The 21,859-nt window shown below is 36.7% G+C and overlaps 3 protein-coding genes across 5 annotated transcripts in view; 2 read left to right on the forward strand and 1 right to left on the reverse strand.

Moving 5' to 3' along the window:
* Window positions 1-21,859, forward strand: part of LOC144634636 (protein NDRG3-like) — a 139,426-nt gene that overhangs the window by 114,318 nt on the left and 3,249 nt on the right. The gene's annotated exons all lie outside the window — the stretch shown is intronic.
* Window positions 1,463-6,412, forward strand: LOC144634703 (uncharacterized). The gene is made up of 5 exons (XM_078493737.1): window positions 1,463-1,598; window positions 2,103-2,196; window positions 3,332-3,476; window positions 4,457-4,639; window positions 5,308-6,412. The coding sequence occupies exons 1-5, from the start codon at window positions 1,522-1,524 to the stop codon at window positions 5,373-5,375; spliced, it is 567 nt and encodes a 188-aa protein (XP_078349863.1). The 5' UTR covers window positions 1,463-1,521; the 3' UTR covers window positions 5,376-6,412.
* LOC144634717 (uncharacterized) lies at window positions 7,765-15,642 on the reverse strand. 3 transcript variants are annotated; one of them, XR_013567233.1, is made up of 8 exons: window positions 14,917-15,627; window positions 13,966-14,766; window positions 13,511-13,601; window positions 12,937-13,071; window positions 12,051-12,097; window positions 11,424-11,539; window positions 10,724-10,802; window positions 7,765-9,345 (listed from the first exon to the last, which is right to left on the reverse strand). XR_013567233.1 is itself a non-coding variant. In XM_078493755.1 (8 exons), exons 4-8 carry the CDS (start codon window positions 13,549-13,551, stop codon window positions 9,321-9,323), a joined length of 327 nt encoding a protein of 108 aa, XP_078349881.1. In that variant the 5' UTR covers window positions 13,552-13,601; window positions 13,966-14,766; window positions 14,917-15,266; window positions 15,367-15,642; the 3' UTR covers window positions 7,765-9,320. The 3 variants fall into 3 exon arrangements, 2 of the variants coding, with proteins under 2 accessions (XP_078349881.1, XP_078349883.1); XM_078493755.1 differs by lacking the exon at window positions 11,424-11,539 and having other exon boundaries at window positions 14,917-15,266; window positions 15,367-15,642; XM_078493757.1 differs by lacking the exons at window positions 11,424-11,539; window positions 14,917-15,627 and having other exon boundaries at window positions 13,966-14,871.

Below are 21,859 nucleotides of genomic sequence, written 5' to 3' on the forward strand. Positions count from 1 at the left end.
CGCGTGGTTAAATAAAGTATTGTTGTTGTTAAAACGCAAAAATGACCAAGGATGGTTTCAATTGACGAAGATTAAGACGGATTACGAATAACAAAAATATTCCGTTTTTTTTTTAATAAGAACGGATACGTGCGTTAAGTGCCGCCTGGACACTTTGGAAAACAAAAAAATATCACCCCTTTCGCTGTTCTTTTAGTCAATGTGGCAAAAAATGAAATGACTTTCTCTTATTGATTTAATTTTCAGTCAAGTCTAGAACAATTTTTTGTCCTCAATTTATTACGAAGAAATCGATGTTAAACTTATGCTACCTTTGGAACTTATTATTTGTCTTTTTAGAAAAATGTGGCTACTCATATTAACATTTTTAAAACTTTTCAAGAAAAGCAGGTTCATTTGAAACGATAAAATGCTTATTACTGGGTATGTAGTCAATAAGCGTGTAGTTTTTGACACGGCAGTGAGTTAATTTAGTCTTTCTAATGAAAGTCACAGTTAAAGGGTTAGCTGATTAAAGCTAGAGTGCGAGACTTTAGCCTGCTTAGAGTTACACATAAGAATCATTTAAAGCCATTTATTTAAATTATTTCAGTATTTCAGCAAGGAGCCCAAAAGTATGCATTATCCAATCAAAAGCCGAAGACAGCTTCCAGTGGACTTCCGATTGAATAAAATCTGCACCAAAGAATGTGACTGTCTCCAGCTTTCCAGCCTGGTGCCCGATGAGGATACGTTCGTTCCTTAGCAACGTCTTTAAAGAAAACCGTGGGCTCAGCCAAAGCCCACTGACGGTATTCCGGACCGAAAAACTGAGCCGTATTTTCAGCCTAAGACGACTTCCTTCTTCGATGAAGATTTGGCCAAAAATATCATCATTAACACAATAATAACATACTTGTCTAAAGTTTAAGCTTCATCTTAGTTTGCCGCCATCTTTATATGTTTTCTATTTGGCTTGAATGTCAAAGCTTGAACATAAAGCTTGTCTATTGAAAACACTCAAGGCAGTGAAATCGGTCGGTCGGCAAACAAATTATGGAATTATAAGCTAGAAAAACGTCTCATTGTCAACGCACAGTGAAAAATACTTTAAGGATCGAGAAAAAAAAATTGACACTCGCTCACAAACTTGTTGCAAATTACGGCGCTTAACTCATAAGACAAAAGTCCATTATCAGCCAGGCTCAATTTGTGATCATGCATGTACTTTTAATGAACCAAGAACGGCAAACAGCGCGATTAGAGCTGCAGAAACACCATAAGTCCGTGCCATAGTGAAAAAAATACCTAAGCAAACAATTAAAACTTATGCACTCTAACGAATAACTTCTGCGTGTTGTTTTAACATAATGGCCCTTGTTTACAGAGCGTCTGGTTGTATATCCAGCTTTTGTGTAGACGGAAAATAGACCTTTTCCCTAGAGGACAGCTGTTTTGAGACAGAATTAATTAAATATGAATGAAAACCTAACACAGGTCTCTTAGATACTAAGTGTTTGCGACTAGAGGTGGCTCGTTAAAATGGCTACAGCGTTGCACCTTCCAGCAATTTCGCAAGCGCCGTTGGCGAAAGAATTTCCTAAAGTTTGGGAGCACAGGTACAATGTTTGACTTACATTTTAGGAAACGGGGACGAAAACAAAATTATATTTTAGACATGAACTTTGTGTTTGATGTAAATTTATACTTTGCAAATAAGAAAAGCCCACTGTCTCGCTAGAAAAACGTCATCGTTTATTGCATTTAACGCGAATCTCGTCCGAATTTTTGCAAAATTAGCTGAAATTTTCATTAACTTGTAGCATCGAGAAGAAAGAGCAATACCTTTAATTTTTATTTAAAGCGAGCAATGAAATATGCAAAATTAGTTCGATATACGTCAACTAGAATTTTTAATTCAAAGTTTCCCAACTCGATATTGGCGAGAGGGAGAGAAGCGTTTTGCGAGTTAAATAACGCCTCTGACCAGCACCCCATGCCCGGATTGCTCATACCGGAGGCAAAAGTGGCGCTATAACCATTATGCCACCGTTCCTCGTAGTCACAAATCATCCCTTTCCCCTTCTCTTCGCAGGGTTTATTTATTTATTTTTCTTCTTCAGGAAGGATTTATCTCACTGGGCTAAAAAAGATGTTCCATCTCTTAAACTAGCTGGTCAACTGGATACAGATCACTGGGCCAAACTGAAAGGAAAGGTAAGTGTTTATAACTGACATTTTATTATCAAGATCAAAGTAAAAGTTCTCGCTACTGCTTGCTTCAATTTTCTTTATGAATGTTTTGAGAATTTGGTGGCACATTTTGGTTATCCCACCTTTAGTTTGATTTTTTCATTCACATCAGTCACGTTTTTGCTTGACATTCTATCAATATTTCAGAGGGAAATTTTATTTTGATCGTTTCATGAGTCAGAATCTGTGTCCTCTAAGCACTTGTCGAACTGATATATACGAAACACGCGTAATGCATTTACATTCCACCATTTTAACCGCCATAGATAGGTAGTTAAAAACAACAGCAGAGCCTTGGCTAAACTATCAGAACTATCAAACATTTCCAGCAGAAAAGCATGTTGTATTAACTTCACTGATTTTTTCAGCCGCTCCTAGTTCAAACATTAATTCACACAAAATTTGGCGTAAAGAACAGCGTTGGTTCGTTTTGACGGTGCGTCCCGCAACATAATGTTGGACAAAAGCGTTTGATCGTTTAACTGTTTATATCGAGTTTATATAAATAAAAAAAAAAAAACAAAAGAAAAAGTTAACCCAGAAAACTAAATACTGCAAGAAGAGGGCTGAGCTGCCAAAACTGTATTACTGATAAAAACAGGGAATGCCGGAAAATTACCTGTGTTTCTTTTTGCGTTTAGGTATTTCATGTATTAATTTGGTCGAAATGCGAGACTTGATGGAACAGGTGAAGGATGAAATTATCCTGGCTTATCTCAAAGTCCGCTTTGGACTATCTAATAGGTTTTAAATATTAAGATTAACTTAAGCCTTACAGGTGGTGACACAAAGAGACATGTTGCAGGAACATGTCGCAGCCACATGTAGCAGGAACAAAACCATAACATGTACACACACAAGAAAATATAGCGGGACATTTTGTAGCGAGATATACACATCCCATTGTTGCACAGTGTTTGTATTTATTAACTGTTAATTTTCTTGTTATCCAAAAAAGAATTACGGTAATAACGAAAGACGTTTGCGTGAAAATATGATGATAAAATAAGCCTCTCATTATTTTATGCAAAGCTTACAAGGTCAAAAAGACTTAACGAAAAAATCCGACTTTAACCAGACCTTTACCTTCATGTTTCAGCACGTTCACTTTGTAAATCGAGTGTCGTACGGTTACCCGCCAAATGAAGCCATAACGGGCCGCTCCCAGAATACCCCGGCGCTGTCAAGTGCGTTTCAGAGGTATTACTACGATAAAGGCAGGCATAGAGAGGATCTATTGAAAAGTGAGTAACAATGGTTAAACACACAGACAATACTGACGAGAAACACGCTTGAAAATATGAGAAAGTACTAGTAAGAACAGAGTGGGACGTGTAAGGCTTAGTCCGTTTTCTTGGACATAAAGAACCTCTTTTGTTAATTTTGATATTGCTAATAGTTGATTCACGCGCGACAATAGAATCAACAGGCCCGTAGGGTGGATTCTGTTGAGGGGGGTTCTTTTATTTTTTGGGAGGCCTATTCCTTAGCGCCGGAGGCGCTAACACGAGCGCTAAAACAAAACAATAAATGCGCATGCTTGCTTATCCAGCCAACCAACGCTAGTTCTAATTGCCGCGTGCGCCACGACAAGGATGGAAAGCAAAACGAACTTCAATTAACCAATCCAAAACATTAGAACTTCTTATTATAGTGCCAAAATGTTGCGGCTTCCTCAGATAATCCTGACAAGGAAGGCAGTCGTCCGTGTAATCGACCAGTCACAGTCTTTGGATTGTTTTGTGTATTTTTTTTATTTTTTCAACTCCCTAAAAATGCCGACTTCAAAAATTTTAGGGGGTTCGTTCGAACCCCTCGAACCCCCCTCCCCCACCCTACGGGCCTGATCAACATCCCTTTGAGACAACTTTGCGTCATGTGAAAAGACAAGATCGGGTCTCTAAAACTTCCTGTTCCGTGGTGCCTTTTGGCCTCTCTTTAGAAACGCTATACTCAGTTCTTGGGCGATATTGATAGACTTTGTTTTTAGTATTAAAACATAACATTGTAGTCGTTTTCATAACCTTCTGCTATTTTTAAAATGACTAGCAGATAAAACACCTGAGGCTAAAAAACGAAGACGATATACTGTTAGTATGTATTCTCTTTACCAGACCAGACTGTTTCCACTTTAAAAGTTGAAGTTTACAGTAAGAAGTTCAGGTGTTGAAGGGAACTTTTTTAAACTCGATATCCTCTTGATACATGTGCGTATTTATTTCAGAAACCTACACCATGTACTACCAAGACAAACCGATGGACAAGGAATCTTCAACCAGAGTACCCGCGCCCACGAGCAAACTACAGCGGCCTCAGGCTCAAAGGCGTCCTTCCGTGTACAATCAACGCGCTAAAGAAGGTTTTAAGTTCTGGTTGGAAAAAGATCCAATGGTCAATCGAATCACACGTAAGAATACGATTTAGTTAAAATTTCGTTGACATTTTTTATGATCTTAGTTGAAAGAATCCCTTTGAGAAATTTACACCTTTCAAAATGATTTGTAAGGTGATAATACCGAAAGATACCCCTTTGAATAAAAATGATCTTTTTCACTGTTGTATGCGCAAAGTGGTTTTCAGTTTCTTTTTTTAACCTTTGACAAGCCAGTAATCGTAGCTGCATTTTTTAGCCGGTGCAGCCATAATCTTTTCCAATGAAGACAATGGCTACACATACGCCTAAAATGATCAAGTATATTCTCAATTTCATTCAGATTACACCCGGGAGCTCGAGCACTCGACAAAGTTTTATTCGGAAAGGCTCCGCGCTAAGGTTCAACCCATACCGTCATATTATATCTTTTAGTACAGAAAAGGTTTGGACAATTGTTCCCCATTGACATACCTACGGTACCCAAAGAGGTACATTTTTCAAGCTTAAAGGGTTGCCTAAGTACTGATCCTTTTTCCAAATTTTTCACTTAGGGAACACTTTTAGCTTGAAAAAGGTACCTCTTTCAGGCAGAGCCTCTCCATACAGTCCGTTATAGGGATTACTATATCCCCACTTCTTGGAGCTTATGTGGCGTGAGTCGGTAAAATATTAACATTGATCTTTCTGCTGTTTTCTTTCAGTTTGCTCAAAGTATACGTTTGGCTCAAAGAGTACGTTTCATGGACTGGGGAACGCTCCAAGAAATTGATTGAACACAGGCAACATTAATAACATTAATAAATAATAGAAGGAGACAGACATCTTTAAATCTCTAAGGCTTGTTCAAAACTTTTCAATAAGATTAAGTCAGGCTTCATTGTAATCATTTTACAAACTGGTTTTGGTAGATTATTTCCTATTAAATGCTTATTTTTTTCAACTGTTTTAAATTGCCAACAATCGTTCAAGTCAAGACTAAGAAATACATTTTAACCACCCTTGCTACTAGATTTATTCAACTAATTTCTTAACTAAAACAAACAAATTAAACAAACAAAAAATGCAATTTTTATCCAGTACGAAGCGTACGAAGCAGAACAGGTTTTACCTGGATTCCAAAATGGGTGTGATGACGTAATGAGTACTGTAAATGAACGACATAACAGCATCACATCAATTCTTTGTATGATTTGCGTTTGAAACATGAAGTCTTGTGTGAAACGAGGTTTGAAGAGCCTGAAAAAAGTTACAGCTATGATTTTTTTTTCAGTCGGGCAAAAAATTGGCTTAGCTGCTTATTAACACTGCGAAGGTGGTAGTTTCACTCAAAATATAATATCCAAGAGAGTGAAATAGCTTGATGAAAATGATCCTCTACGCCGTGTCTTTCATTTAGACCTCGTTACCAGTGTTTCTATCGTACTATCAGTCAAACGCTAGGTCACAAGAGAGTGTTTTTTTACCTAAAAGTTCTGCAAAACGCGCAAAAAAGCCTCTGGCGGCGTGGGGCAACAAAAATTGTGACGAGTGGGAGTGTAATGTTATTAAATTTGACTAAAATAAGTCCGTATAAAACAAAATAAAAGAGAGTGTAATATACAAAAGTACCATTTTATGCGGCAAAGCCGCTTTAAATGTATTGTTTGAGAAAAGATCTTGTTTTAATAAATGAACTGAATGAATGATAACAGTGTGAAATAGCAGTACTGTTTAGTGTTTATTGTGTCTAATAAAATGGAAAAACGGATGGTTTTTTGCTTTTTTAACTATACATGACAATTATAAATAAAAGTTTTAATTCTCCTTTAATTCAGTGTGGCCTTGTCGTAGTATGATTTGAAAGGTGACTTATCACTATAACTTAATATTTTACGGTGAAAGAAGGGGTTGATGATAGGATGGAACAACCTCGTTCCCAGGGCTTTTCCCTTGGTGATTTGGAACGGGCGTGTATTTTTTGGGAGTTGACTGCTCCATAATTTTCATAGAAAACCCGAGAAAACGTATTCTATTCACTTTTGTTTTTGCGGGATTTAACGGCCGTTGAATAAATTAGATTTCCGCGGAATATTTAAGATAATCACGTGACCGGCCGATGCCAGGGTCTTTTCCCGCCCGATCAAAATCACCAAGGGAAAAGCCCTGGGAACAAGGTTGAGGATGGAAGGGGGGACTCCCATTTAAGAAAGACAGAAAGGCTCATCGGAAATTATAACGAAACCTCCTAAAAGAGGAAACAATTCCAAATTCAGAAAATATTTTTTCTTGGGTCGACATCACGAGCGAAACCTGCCAATAGTTACTGTTTGTTCCAAACCAACTTTTCCGAGATTTCCGCACTTTTCCGCACTGCGTACTTAAAAGTACGCAGTGCGGACCTTCATTGGCTTCTGTTGCCCTGGAAATAACAACGCTGCATGAGCCCGCGATCCAAAGGTATTGAGATGTTTTCTCTCGAAAAGAAAGGTATGTACTTTATGTATCCCTTATTATAGTGTATTCCGATATTTATATATTTTCTTCTGTATCTCGTGTATGCCCCTGTATTCTTATGTATTCTCCTGTATTCCCCTGTATTCTCATGTATTTCCCAGTACTCCCCTGTATTCTCCTGTATTCTCATGTATTCCCCAGTACTCCCCTGTATTCTCTTGTATTTCCCTGTATTCTCATGTATTCCCCTGTATTCTTATGTATTCTCCTGTATTCCCCTGTATTCTCATGTATTCCCCAGTACTCCCCTGTATTCCCTTGTATTCTCATGTATTCCCCAGTGAGTGGTCATTGATCCTTACACGAAAGTACGCGACTCCTGTTCGTTATTAGCAGTCCTAAGACTTTCTAAAAGTCGTTCGCTTCTCCTTTCCGGTTTGGTGGTAATTGACCCTGTGAGCTCGACTTGTAAGCAAGTCTACCCCCCCCCCAGTCCTTAACTTTTCCACTCCAACTCCACCCTTTCAAATGGTAACTTGTTACTTTTTTTGCAATCCTACTAATCACCAGGGACTGCGGAACATTTTTTTCTAATGGGGAAGGGGGGGGGGGTGGTTGATAGTGGATTGATGTGGGGAGCTTTAGAAACTCTTCTCTTAGTAAGTCTTTATTTTTTCGTGCCCCTCCCCCAGCTTTTCCGGCTTAGAATACAATTCAGACAGCGCTAGGTACAACTTACATTTATTTCCATTCGATTCATAACTCTTTACTGTTATAGTTTCTGAGCTTCCCAAATAAAGGTTACTGGTACAGTCAACTCTCACCTTGAGGACACTGGCTATTACAGACAAAATCCAGATCCCCGGCGAAAGAGGTTTGACTGGAAGGCATGACTCCCACTATTACAGACTCTCGCTATAATGGACAATAAATGATACCATGAGCGTGTCCGCTATAACGAGAGTTGACTGTACTAGATTTATTGGCTATGTAAACATCCTAGTACAGATCTCAGTGACAAATAACTCAATCGAGAACAACTGCACTTACATTTAAATTTAACACACTTTCACATATGAAATAAGAAATTTGCAAAGCAAGTTAAATCTGTGACCTCTTCAATTGGTTGCCATGTAAGAGTTGAAAGTGGGATGATTTCATGTAACCACACATGAAAAATACCTTGATAGCAGGTTCCAAGTTTTTATTTCTATTTTTAAATTATATTTATTGTTAATTAAGTTATTATTTTTAACAGCTAGAGATTTAAAATAAATACATAAAGATTAAGAGGAGCGATTGAACTACACAAGGTTTCAATGAACACCCTGCACATTGTCATTTGTAAAATATCAAATGTAAATGTGCATGCCAGCATGGGGTCATCGAAATTTTATGCAATTCTATTGCTATTCTTTATCTTAAAGTATTTATTTATAACAACTAAAGATTTTATAACAACTAAAGAATTTAAATAAATACATTAAGATTAAACAAGCAATTTATAACTACATAATGTTTCAATGAACATTAAACCCTGCACATTGTCATTTGTAACATTTTCAAAATGTAAATGTGTATGGCATGTGGTCATTGAAATGTTACGTAATTTTATTGCTCATCTTCTCTTAAAGTATTTAATAATGATATTTTGTTATCAGTTTATTACTGTTTATGTTGGTTATTTTTTAATATCGCTGTTGTCATTTGGAAGCTGGTAGCAAGATTAACTTTTCAAGCATGATTACGTAAAGTCATCCCAGATTCAAATCTATTATGGCAACCAGCTGAAGAGTTCATAGATGAACCTGGTTTTGTTTTGTTCATCATTGTATTATGTAAATGTGTGTTGAAAGTAAATGCAATTGAGATCGTTCCTTAATCAAGATGCTGTTTAGTTTTTTTTTTTTCGATTCATTTCAATTCTCCTTACTAATTCCCATACATTTCTTTTAGTGTTTGTTTGGAGAATTTGGTGGTTTATCAAGACAGTATTCTCCAGTTGATGATTGTCTTTGTTCTCATCACTTGACTGATGGACAGTGGACCAACAATGAAAGGAGAAATCAGTAGATGATCACTTGATCTTCTCAAGATCGTTTGTTAGTAGAAAAGAAATCTTGTCTGGACTCCAAACACAGCACATCCAACTGACTACATCAATGTCCTTTCATGATCTTCACTGCTTGTTATTTGTAACATTACAGTTTGGATTTAATTATGGTACTTTGCTGCATTGAGTGTTGGTGAGTTATGCATTGGCCTTTCTCTAAGGACTTTGTTAAACTAGCCCTGTGAAATAAAACCTGCAAAGAAAGTTGAAAAATACTAAAGATTTGCAAGCAAAAGATCCCTAGCTTGAACAATTATTGTTGAAATGTACTGACATACAGATAAATGCAAAACCAATAAAATGAGAGAATACAGGGTGTCAAGTGACAAATGGCACTTAGAAAATAGGAAAATAGGAATGACAATGTCCAAAAAATAGGAAATAAATAGGAATTCTCACCCCAAAATAGGAAAAAATAGGAGGATTTCTTTGAGTTCTATCCTCTTAACACTCCCAACAGCAACTTTGTTTCACAACCCAACGCTTTAATATTTAACAGGCACAATGGCATACATCCACAATGTATTGCCGTATAAACAAATGTTACCAAGCACAACTCATCCTACAACAATAACCAGATTCCAAATTTCATTAATAGATACTTCACAAGATGCCTTTACTTTAAGTCATTAGACCTTTAAAACTGTGAGAATGAAAAGCTATTGTTTTTACAAACCGAAACAATATAATGTTCACTTTCACCAAATGTATGTCTTTCTTACAATAAAAGCCAACCACGACTTTGAAAAATCAACAATCAAAAAGTCCAACACTATACTGTTTTGGCCCTTTTAGCAGATTGGGTAACCTTAGCTTTGCTCTCGTTTTTGGCAGCATTTGCTGTTGAGGACATGGCCTTTTCTAACAGTCTGTGCTGTTTGTCAGTCAACAGTTCTCTCTTTTGTCCTATTTTCGCCAAGCTTTGCATCTCATAAAGGCTTCAAAGCGGTCTTTTTTGACATGAAGTTTCAGTTTTTTGTAGAATTTATCAATTTTATTGACAATTTCATTTCAAATATTTCACAATGTTTCTGTGTACCTGAGAAAACCCTAAAAAATAGGAAAAAATAGGAATTTGATGAAAAAATAGGAGAAAATAGGAGGCAGGCCAAAAAATAGGAAAAAATAGGAACTTGACACCCTGGAGAATACAATACTCAAAATTTCTAAAAACATTAAAAGGAATATTTCTCAAGAATCTCAACAACAAAAATCAGTAATTAATTTTATTCAAGTCATGATCAACTGAGTGACTGTATAAGCACCAGACAAAGGTAAGAACTCTGAGTTCCCAATGGAAGAGAAACCCACAACCTTACACCAGTCCAGTAAATCTTATAATTTATCACAAAACCGAAATATTTAAGAAACTAGTAAGAAGGTCAGCTATTATAGGGGGGTCGTTCAGTCCACAGACTGCCACATTTTTTTTCTTTTTTCTTCCTAGACTGCAAATTGCTTTTATTTCTTCCTTAAGACCAAGACTGCCATATATTTCCTGACCATAAACCGCCAGAAAAAAAAAAAAGAATGGACTATCAATGTAAATAGTTAAGTCAAGTGACATGTACCTTAAAAACGTTGGCGCCAAGCTTTTAGCCAGGAAGTCCAATCTTTTTACAAGGCCTGACTTTGTCCACATAGAAGGGCCTAAGGAGCGTGAAAGGTGTTTTTCTTAAGTTATGAGTGCAATTATATAAGGTATCATAAGATTTCCAAAATTGCTAAAGAAAACATCTGTAATCAGTTATTTATATTAATTATTATTTATTCATATTAAACGGCACGCTAACCATTAGGCCACTGTGCCTCCCATACCCATTGCATAAATTAGCCCTCCCATTTATTAGCCAATCCCAAACCTGTTTACGATTTTCAAGTATATCTCAATTTGTATGAAAGTGCCATTGACAATGCTCAAAAATCATCCCAGTTTTTTATGTGGCCATGATTTTGCCAATAAAAGACTTTTGCTCTGCCAATTTGAAGATTAGAGCTCTTGATTAGCGAAAATAAATAAAATCACCTAAAATACTGTGATATAGCCCCTTTAATGATGCTTTGAGTTTTTGAGACTAAACAAATACATTAAAACAAGGGGAAGGCCAGACACCAGCCCTGCAGGTGAGGACTCCACTAGACACCTTGATCTAACAGGTCAAGATCTATAGGAAAAAAAACCCCCGGTTTTGATCTCATCATATGTTCACTAATCCCTTTACTCGATACTGTAAAAAATTAAAAACTGCCAAAATTTCAGGTTACTGGTACCTTTCTGCCCTTACAGCTCAAAAGCATGTCCATGTACTAAAATATTTGCCAATTCCTAGCGCTCCTAGGATAGGAGGATCAATGCATGCCAGATGGATTTACACTTCTTCTCAAGTCTGAAAAGTAAACAAATATATACTAAAGTTTATTGTATCTCTGTGATAATTAGCAACCAGTGCCTTTGCTGACAGGTGATTGTTTATTTCTACTGTTTAAAAATTCATGTGGGAGGCAGCCGGCCGGTGTCACTTGTGTTGTGTTCGTGGGCAAGACACTTTACTCTCATAGTGCCTCTCTCCACCCAGGGGTGAACCCTGCAGTGGACTAGCATCCCATTCAGGGGGGAGTAGAAATATTCCTAGCTGCTTAATGCTACGGAAACCGGGATAAGCTCCGGCAGTGTGGGCCGCTTGGCCCTTCAAAATTCATAGAACAAAATAAAGAAAGCTTATTTAAGGTATTAAAAGGTCTCTCCATGCACACGTGTGGACAACATGATAAGGGACATGTAACAGCGACATGTTTTAGGTTTTAGGATTATGGAATATTAGGGGTTTTCAGAAGTGATATTGGTCACTAAATGTAAAAATTACAGATTATCAATTTTGTGTTCCATTAAAAAATTACCGTAAGGACTTGTGTACGAGCTGCACCCCCAACTTTCAAGGTTGATTCTGAAAAAAAAAATTAAGAATGCTAAGTTAAAGTAGTTGGTTGCTATGCACAATAAGATTTAATCTTGTGCTGTGTGTTTACTACATTAATCAACTCTCAAATTACCTTTTGAAGCTTCGATTCACTCAAATTCCCAATTTCTTTACAAAGAGATGCTCTTTTGATAAGATGTTGTCTTTATTACAAAAGACCACAGATTATTATGTACGTTACAAATATTAGTACAGATTATTTTTAGTTTTAATTGGGATATGAATTATTTCCCAAATTTACCTAGAGGATTATGGATTATTGACAGACCCCTTAACAGGGCCACACAAAGTCAGAAGTTTTATTCCAGAAAATTAATGATCAATGCAGTCTTGTTTAGATTATGCATCATGTGTTCATGCACTAATCCCTTTACCTAATACTGTAAAAAATTAAGCCCTAAGACCCTTCTCCTCAAACAAACAAACATCCTCTTTATTTTTCCTTATCATTAAATTACATTACAGAATTATTATATAAACATATTGCTAAAGATAAGGAGTTCTGGCAACCCGAAATAACCACTAGGTTAAAAATGCCAGGTTGTCAGTTTACAAATTGAGTAGTCAAATTTTGGCCGGACACACATACAAAATATAATATAGAATATAATATATACCAGAAAGTAAAGAAGAAAAGAAGCTGAAATTACACACGTGAGGCTGAAATTACCCACGTGGAAGCTAAAATTATACGCAAATGTGAAACATCGCCAGCGCAAGGCCGTGTGATTCGATCAGTTGCTATGTTTCACATTTGTGTGTAATTTCAGAATATGAAACAGAAAACTGCCAAAATTTCAGGTTACCTTTCCGCTTTTCCAGCTCGAAAACATTGTCCAAGCAATCTGCATCTTGACAGTACTAGATTGTTAATCAACTCCTTCAAAGTTGACTTCCGGTGATACAGGAATACATGCTTTATAGATTTACACTTCTCTTGTCTGAAATTAAGTAATCAAAGATAGACTTAAGTTAATTGTAGCTCTGTGATAATTAGCAACCAGTGTCTTTGCTGAAGGTGGCTGTTTCAGGGGATTAAAATTAGACTGCATTCATTGCTACTGTTTGAAAAACAAAACTAACACAAGCTTTAGTCTTAAGGCAAGGAGGACACACAACATGCAGTCTTTGAAGCGTTAACTACTGGGCACATTTACCAGCTGGATTTGTAAAAAAACAAACAAACAATAATTTTGTGTTTACAAAACTTTTAGAAGGGTGACTAAATCAATTTGGTGTTATTTTCAAAAAAAGTAGGTTAACAAACTGGGCATGTACCAAAACCGAAACAACGAAAGAAACCACCACAATGACACTTCAAAAAGCATTATACTGCAAATTAAGAGCCAGTGTTCAATGTGGTTACAATTGTATACTTACTTTTTCATTGTTGCCATTTTGATACAACAAACCCTCCTCATTTCCAGGGTCTTCTCTTCTTTTGAGGTGCAATTTACAATGATGATTCAAGCTGTAAACAGACACAAAAGAGGCCCTGTTAGAGTTCAAGGATTATGGAATATAATTTTACGGATTTTCAGAAAAGAGGTTGCTCAATAAATTTTAAAATTACAGATTATTAATTGAAGACCGGCGGGAAACAACGGCCCCTGGACTTTCTGGCTGAATCGAACATTATCCAAACAGCTCCAAATTGCGCATGCAGGTTTGTTTATGTGTGCTAAACACTGCCCTGCGTTTCATTTGGCTGGTCTTTGGATCGTTTTCGAAAAATAACATAATGCAAAAAAAGAACGATTTTGTAGCTTACATTGTCCACCGTAATCCAGCACTATAGACATTTTTCCACGCCATGCGTGGAAGCCATACCTTACCTTTTACACATATATATCCAGAAATAGCACCAGTCAGGTGGATAGATTGCCATCCAGGTGATCCAGGCAAAAAACCCCTGAAAAATATTAAGAAAACAAAGAGCACAGCAAGGAGAAGAGAGTCATATTAAAAACAGACAGTTTGGATACATATAGGATATTACATGGTTGCACCGAGATATGAAATTTCTGATGATTTTGGACCATTTTCGGAAGATTTCGTCTCGAATCAATCGGTTTGAATCGAATTAACATTTTTAACCCTCCTTTTTGCCAAGTTAATTGACTTCCGGTATGTCGGGTAGAGATCAAGGCAGACAAATCCTCTTGAATCGATTGGTTCGAATCAAATTAACAAGTTGAACGTTTTTAACCCTCATTTTTGCCAAGCTGACTTCCCGTATGTCAGGTAGAGATCAAGGCAGACAAATCCTCTTGAATTGATTGGTTCGAATTGAATTAACAACGTTTTTAACACTCATTATTGCCAAGTTGACTTCCGGTATGTCGGGTAGAGATCAAGCAAGACAGACAAATTGTCTCGAATAGATTGGTTAAAACCAAGTTAACAACATTTTTAACCCTCATTATTACCAAGTTGACTTTCGGTATGTCGGGTAGAGATCAAGGCAGACAAATCGTCTCAAATCGATCGGTTCGAATCGAATTAACAACGTTTTTAAATGAGGTTAAATGCGATTTAACCAAGTTAAATAAACCAATTTAACCAAGTTAACCACAACGAGTGGGTAGTCAGCTGTCCTGGTGGTCAGCGGTTACTAGCTCTTGTCAGGCTCAGTGCTTTGCGTTCTCGGACATTACAGTGTGGTGTCAGGACTTCGTTCCATGAAGGTTTTTCAGGAATGTTTTGCGAGTTTTTCCTCTCCCTCCCTCCCTTCCCTGTTTCTTGTTATTAGTTATTCATTTTTCCACTGATTTAATCAGTGTGACGGGTGACTGTGCGTGGGGGCTCATGGCTGTTTTGTTGGGATTGCCAGCCTTGGCAGCTTTATTCTATCTGGGGAGGGCCGGCTGACGTCAGTGGAGGCCCTCCCGGGTATCCCAGGCACCCATCCTCCATATTCACGAGGCAGTGGTTAACACTCATTATTACCAAGTTGACTTCCGGTATGTCGGGTAAAGATCAAGGCAGACAAATCGTCTCAAATCGATCGGTTCAAATCGAATTAACAACGTTTTTAACACTCATTATTGCCAAGTTGACTTCCGGTATGTCGGGTAGAGATCAAGCAAGGCAGACAAATTGTCTCGCATCGATCAGTTCGAATCGAATTAACAACCTTTTTAACCCTCCTTTTTGCTAAGTTGAATTCCGGTATGACGGGTAGAGATCAATGCAGACAAAATCGAATCGAATCGATCAGTTTGAATCGAATTAACATTTTTAACCCTCCTTTTTGCCAAGTTGAATTCCGGTATGAAGGGTAGAGATCAAGGCAGACAAATCGTCTCGAATTGATCGGTTTGAATCGAATTAACAGCGTTTAATTTTTAACCCTCATTTTTGCCAAGTTGAATTCCGGTATGACGGGTAGAGATCAATGCAGACAAAATGGAATCGAATCGATCGGTTCGAATCGAATTAACATTTTTAACCCTCACTTTTGCCCAGTTGAATTCCGGTATGACGGGTAGAGATCAAGGCAGACCAATTGTCTCGAATCGATCAGTTTGAATCGAATTAACAACCTTTTTAACCCTCCTTTTTGCCAAGTTGAATTCCGGTATGACGGAAAGAGATCAATGCAGACAAAATTGAATTGAATCGATCGGTTCGAATCGAATTAACATTTTTAACCCTCCTTTTTGCCAAGTTGAATTCCGGTATGATGGGTAGAAATCAAGGCAGACAAATCGTCTCGAATCCATCAGTTCGAATCGAATTAACAACATTTTTAACCCTCCTTTTTGCCAAGTTGAATTCCGGTACGACAGGTAGAGATCAATGCAGACAAAATTGAATCGAATTAACATTTTTAACCCTCATTTTTGCCAAGTTGAATTCCGGTATGACGAGTAGAGATCAATGCAGACAAAATCGAATCGAATCGATCAGTTCAAATCGAATCAACATTTTTAACCCTCATTTTTGCCAAGTTGAATTCCGGTATGACGGGTAGAGATCAATGCAGACAAATTGTCTCCAATCGATCAGTTCGAATCGAATTAACAACCTTTTTAACCCTCCTTTTTGCCAAGTTGAATTCCGGTATGACGGAAAGAGATCAATGCAGACAAAATTGAATTGAATCGATCGGTTCGAATCGAATTAACATTTTTAACCCTCCTTTTTGCCAAGTTGAATTCCGGTATGATGGGTAGAAATCAAGGCAGACAAATCGTCTCGAATCCATCAGTTCGAATCGAATTAACAACATTTTTAACCCTCCTTTTTGCCAAGTTGAATTCCGGTATGACGGCTAGAGATCAATGCAGACAAAATCAAATCGAATCGATCGGTTCGAATCGATCAGTTTGAATAGAATTAACAACCTTTTTAACCCTCCTTTTTGCCAAGTTGAATTCCAGTATGACAGGTAGAGATCAATGCAGACAAAATTGAATCGAATTAACATTTTTAACCCTCATTTTTGCCAAGTTGAATTCCGGTATGACGAGTAGAGATCAATGCAGACAAAATCGAATCGAATCGATCAGTTCGAATCGAATTAACATTTTTGACCCTCATTTTTGCCAAGTTGAATTCCGGTATGACGGGTAGAGATCAATGCAGACAAATCGTCTCGAATCGATCAGTTTGAATCGAATTAACAACCTTTTTAACCCTCCTTTTTGCCAATTTGAATTCCGGTATGACGGGTAGAGATCAATGCAGACAAAATCGAATCGAATCGATCAGTTCGAATCGAATTAACCTTTTTAACCCTCATTTTTGCCAAGTTGAATTCCGGTATGACGGGTAGAGATGAAGGCAGACAAATCGTCTCGAATCGATCAGTTCGAATCGAATTAACAACCTTTTTAACCCTCCTTTTTGCCAAGTTGAATTCCGGTATGACGGGTAGAGATCAATGCAGACAAAATCGAATCGAATCGATCAGTTCGAATCGAATTAACATTTTTAACCCTCATTTTTGCCAAGTTGAATTCCGGTATGACGGGTAGAGATCAAGGCAGACAAATCGTCTCAAATCGATCAGTTTGAATCGAATTAACAACCTTTTTAACCCTCCTTTTTGCCAAGTTGAATTCCGGTATGACGGGTAGAGATCAATGCAGACAAAATTGAATCGAATCGATCGGTTCAAATCGAATTAACATTTTTAACCCTCATTTTTGCCAAGTTGAATTCCGGTATGACGGGTAGAGATCAATGCAGACAAATTGTCTCCAATCGATCAGTTCGAATCGAATTAACAACCTTTTTAACCCTCCTTTTTGCCAAGTTGAATTTTCGGTATGAAGGGTAGAGATCAAGGCAGACAAATCGTCTCGAATTGATCGGTTTGAATCGAATTAACAGCGTTTAATTTTTAACCCTCATTTTTGCCAAGTTGAATTCCGGTATGACGGGTAGAGATCAATGCAGACAAAATCGAATCGAATCGATCGGTTCAAATCGAATTAACATTTTTAACCCTCATTTTTGCCAAGTTGAATTCCGGTATGACGGGTAGAGATCAAGGCAGACAAATCGTCTCGAATCGATCAGTTTGAATCGAATTAACAACCTTTTTAACCCTCCTTTTTGCCAAGTTGAATTCCGGTATGATGGGTAGAAATCAATGCAGACAAAATCGAATCGAATCGATCGGTTCGAATCAAATTAACATTTTTTAACCCTCATTTTTGCCAAGTTGAATTCTGGTATGACGGGTAGAGATCAAGGCAGACAAATCGTCTCGAATCGATCAGTTTGGATCGAATTAACAACCTTTTTAACCCTCCTTTTTGCCAAGTTGAATTCCGGTATGACGGGTAGAGAAGAATGCAGACAAAATCGAATCGAATCGAATCAAATCGATCAGTTTGAATCGAATTAACAGCCTCCTTTTTGTCAAGTGAATTCCGGTATGACGGGTAGAGATCAAGGCAGACAAATTGTCTCGAATTGATCGGTTTGAATCAAATTAACAGCGTTTAAGACGGAATCCACTAGGAAGTCCAGTAATATTTATTAAAGTTGGACAAAACTCAATTTCCAGAATAATTTAAATCCTATTGCGTTATTTCCTACCCTTAATAAAAGGTAAAGATGTAAGTAATTATCCGTGATAACACCAACAACAATTTCTTATCAGAGTCTGAGAAAATGAATTTCAAAGTTCACAAGGTATAGGAAAAATCTCACATGTAGCCATTTTGTAAATTCGTCTTAAGCGATTCAGTGGAATTCAGCGGAACTTCAAAATGTGTTTTCGATGTGTGGTGTTGTTAGAAAAGATTTCTTTTGATAAGATATTTGAAGCTGTAACAAAAAAATTTGCAATAAGGTGGAAATAATTCTGGTACAACAATTTCTCATCGGAGTCTGAGAAAATGATATTTAAAGGTCACAAGCTATGGGCAAAAGCTTACATCTTTTAAGCGATTCAGTGGAATTCAGCGGAACTTCAAAATGTGTTTTCGATGTGTGGTGTTGTTAGAAAAGATTTCTTTCGATAAGATATTTGAATCAGTAACACAAAAGCTTGCAATCAGGTGTAAATAGTTTTGGTACATAATTTTGTCCAATAACTACTCGAAGTCTTGGCGGATTTCCTCTTAATTTTTAACCCTCATTTTTGCCAAGTTGAATTCCGGTATGATGGGTAGAGATCAATGCAGACAAAATCGAATCGAATCGATCAGTTCGAATCGAATTAACCTTTTTAACGCTCATTTTTGCCAAGTTGAATTCCGGTATGACGGGTAGAGATCAAGGCAGACAAATCTCCTCGAATTGATCAGTTGACTTCAGGTGATGCAGGTCATGACTGTGCAAATCTGTCGAAATCGATTCAATCAAATCGATTCCGTTTGATGGAATGTTTTAAGAACGAGGAAGATTTCTATTTTCATTTTGTGCTAGCCCTTGAGTTCGAGTAAAGTGGATCTTGTTGTGCGAATCGTGTTGAATCGACAAGTACTCTTGACAAAAGAATGAGGAAGGTGTATCCTTTCATTTTGTGCTAGCCCTTGACTTCCAGTATGAGTATGAATGCTGTGTGGATTAATTCAAGTACTCTTGAGAAGTCAATATAGTTTGGGTGTAATTAAAAAGTTGCTTCTTTAATATGGCTTTGAAAAGGAGCTAAAAAAGAATGTCATGCAGGAGCCAGGCCATGGTATTTGCTTCTAAAGTTGTTTATTACTGTGAGAAGAAAGTTAAATGAACATGTCATAATTATGTCAACACATGGCGATTGCATATATCTTGCGAGAAGTACGTCACTGGCGAGTGCATCACAATTGATAAAAGTGGTTTACAAGGACACCAGGAAAACATGCATGGCAATTGGATATAGATCTCATCGTTATTCAGTAAAAACATCAAAGCAGTAAAAAAAGGATGCACATAAAAATACCCAATAGTAAAATTGCATGCACTTGGAATTGAGAGTTTGGAGTTACTTTAACACCACTTCTGTCATTTACTAGGAAATATTTTAACCTAGAAATTAAATTTCTTAATTTTTTTATAATTCAATTTTAGCCTAATAAGTAAAATAACATGTGACGTTCACATGAATGCATTGCAGACCTATTTCTTATCATTGCTGTAAAAAGTACATGTAGCCTTGAAAAATATTTTACTTTTCAAAAGCGCTTTACAAGTTCTTAACAATAAAAAAGTATCTATATTAAAAAACTTACAATTAGTATATAATAAAAACAGAAGATCAATAAATTAAAAGGATTAAAAAGAATAAAAAGACTAGCAAATTCACCTAAGTTAATTTTTAAAAATACACTAAATTTTAAAAACATCTTTTTGAGGTGAGCGGAGAAGTAGGCTTACAAAAAATATAAAAACATAACTACCAGTATCTGTGAGCAAATGGCTTTTGGAAAACAGGGCTGGAGCTAGGATTTTTTGTCTGTGGGGGCAAACACCACACACTCTTTAGTTAGTTTTCTTAGATTTTTTTGTCAGTTTTTTAAGTTTTTTGGGTTTTCCTGGCAGGGACAACTGCCCTTCCCCCCCCCCCCCTGGCCCCCTTGAATGAACAGCCCTGAAAAAGGCTTAAATATGTCAGTCGCCAGCCCATTACAAGTCTCTCTTGCTTCATTTCCTAGCACAAAGCAATACATGTTTGTTGTTGCCGTAAGAAGCAGGATAAAAATGGCATTTGTAAGCATATGGCAAATGCTTAACAAGTTGTGCATTATTGTCGTGGGAAGAAAGTGATTGGTGAATTGAATTCAATTTTACCCGTCACTCACCTGCTAAATATCCAATCTGTTCCAAACTTTGAAAAAGGCTTAAATGGCGATAACATCCTTAGTGGTCTGGTCTTAAATTAATCACTTACAAATACCCAAAATCTAAAAAGCATTGGCACTTAAAATTATCATGTACAAACACCAAATAGTATCATACAAAATAGCCAATAGAAAAATAGTATACCTGGAGTATCAAATAATGAGTATGTAAAAACATCCCAGAAGCAGGCGAAGCAAAGTAAAATCAAACAAAAGTTTTAACCATAATAAACATATGCATTTTTACTTACCAGAACTGTCTTTGTAATTCTTGAGAGCCAAATGTGTCTCATTGAAACGCATGTAAACAGAAAAGAAAAAGTGGATCCACTCCAAGTGGATCCACTCATGTCACAGAGAAAATGCTAACATAGAGAACAGGAATAATCAAAATAGCCAACAAATGTACTACAGTTATTCTCAAATAACAGTTTTAAAAAAATGATAACAAACAAAAGCTTGTATGATCATCTGAACACTTGATTTAATGGATAGAAGTGGATGATTCGCTGTATTATACTTATACATATCATGTTCATAATTGAATTCAATTTTACCCGTCACTCACCTACTTACGAGCTGTTCCAAGCTTTGAAAAAGGCTTAAACGACAATAACATCCTTAGTGGTCTGGTCTTAAATTATAATCATGTACAAATACCCAAAATCTAAAAAAGCCTTGGCATTTAAAATTATCATGTACAAACACCCAATAGAAAAATAATATGCACTTGGAGTATCAAATAATGAGTACATAAAAACATCCCAGAACAAGGCAAAGCAAAGTAAAATCAAACAAAAGAGTGAACCATAATAAACATAATTGCATTTTTACTTACCAGAACTGTGAGAGCCAAATGTAAACCATGTACAAAAAGCCAAAATCTAAAAAGCATTGGCATTTAAAATTATCATGTACAAACACCCAGAATATCATATAAAAATAGCTACCGGTAATAGAAAAATAATATGCACTTGGAGTATTATAAATAATGAGTACGTATAAACATCCCGGGAGGAGGCAAAGCAAAGCAAAATCAAACAAAAGTTTGAACCATAATAAACATATGCATTTTTACTTACCAGAACTGAGAGAGCCAAATGTGTCTCGTTGAAGCGCATGTAAACAGAAAAGAAAAAGTAGATCCACTCCAAGTGGATCCACTAATGCCACAGAGAAAATGGTACATGGAGAACAGGAATAATCAAAATAGCCAACACATATTGTACTACAGTTATTCTCATATGACAGTTTAAAAAATGGTAACAAACAAAAGCTTGTATGATCATCTGGACACTTGATTTAATTGATAGAAGTGGATGAAAAGCTGTCTTATGCTTACATATCATGATCATAATTGAATTCAATTTTACCCGCCACTCACCTGCTAAATATATGAGCTGTTCCAATCTTTGAAAAAGGCTTAAACGACAATAACATCTTTTGT

This window comes from Oculina patagonica, chromosome 13, assembly GCF_052425735.1.
Source record: "Oculina patagonica isolate OP01 chromosome 13, crgOcupat, whole genome shotgun sequence".
NCBI classification, from domain to species: Eukaryota; Metazoa; Cnidaria; class Anthozoa; order Scleractinia; family Oculinidae; genus Oculina; species Oculina patagonica.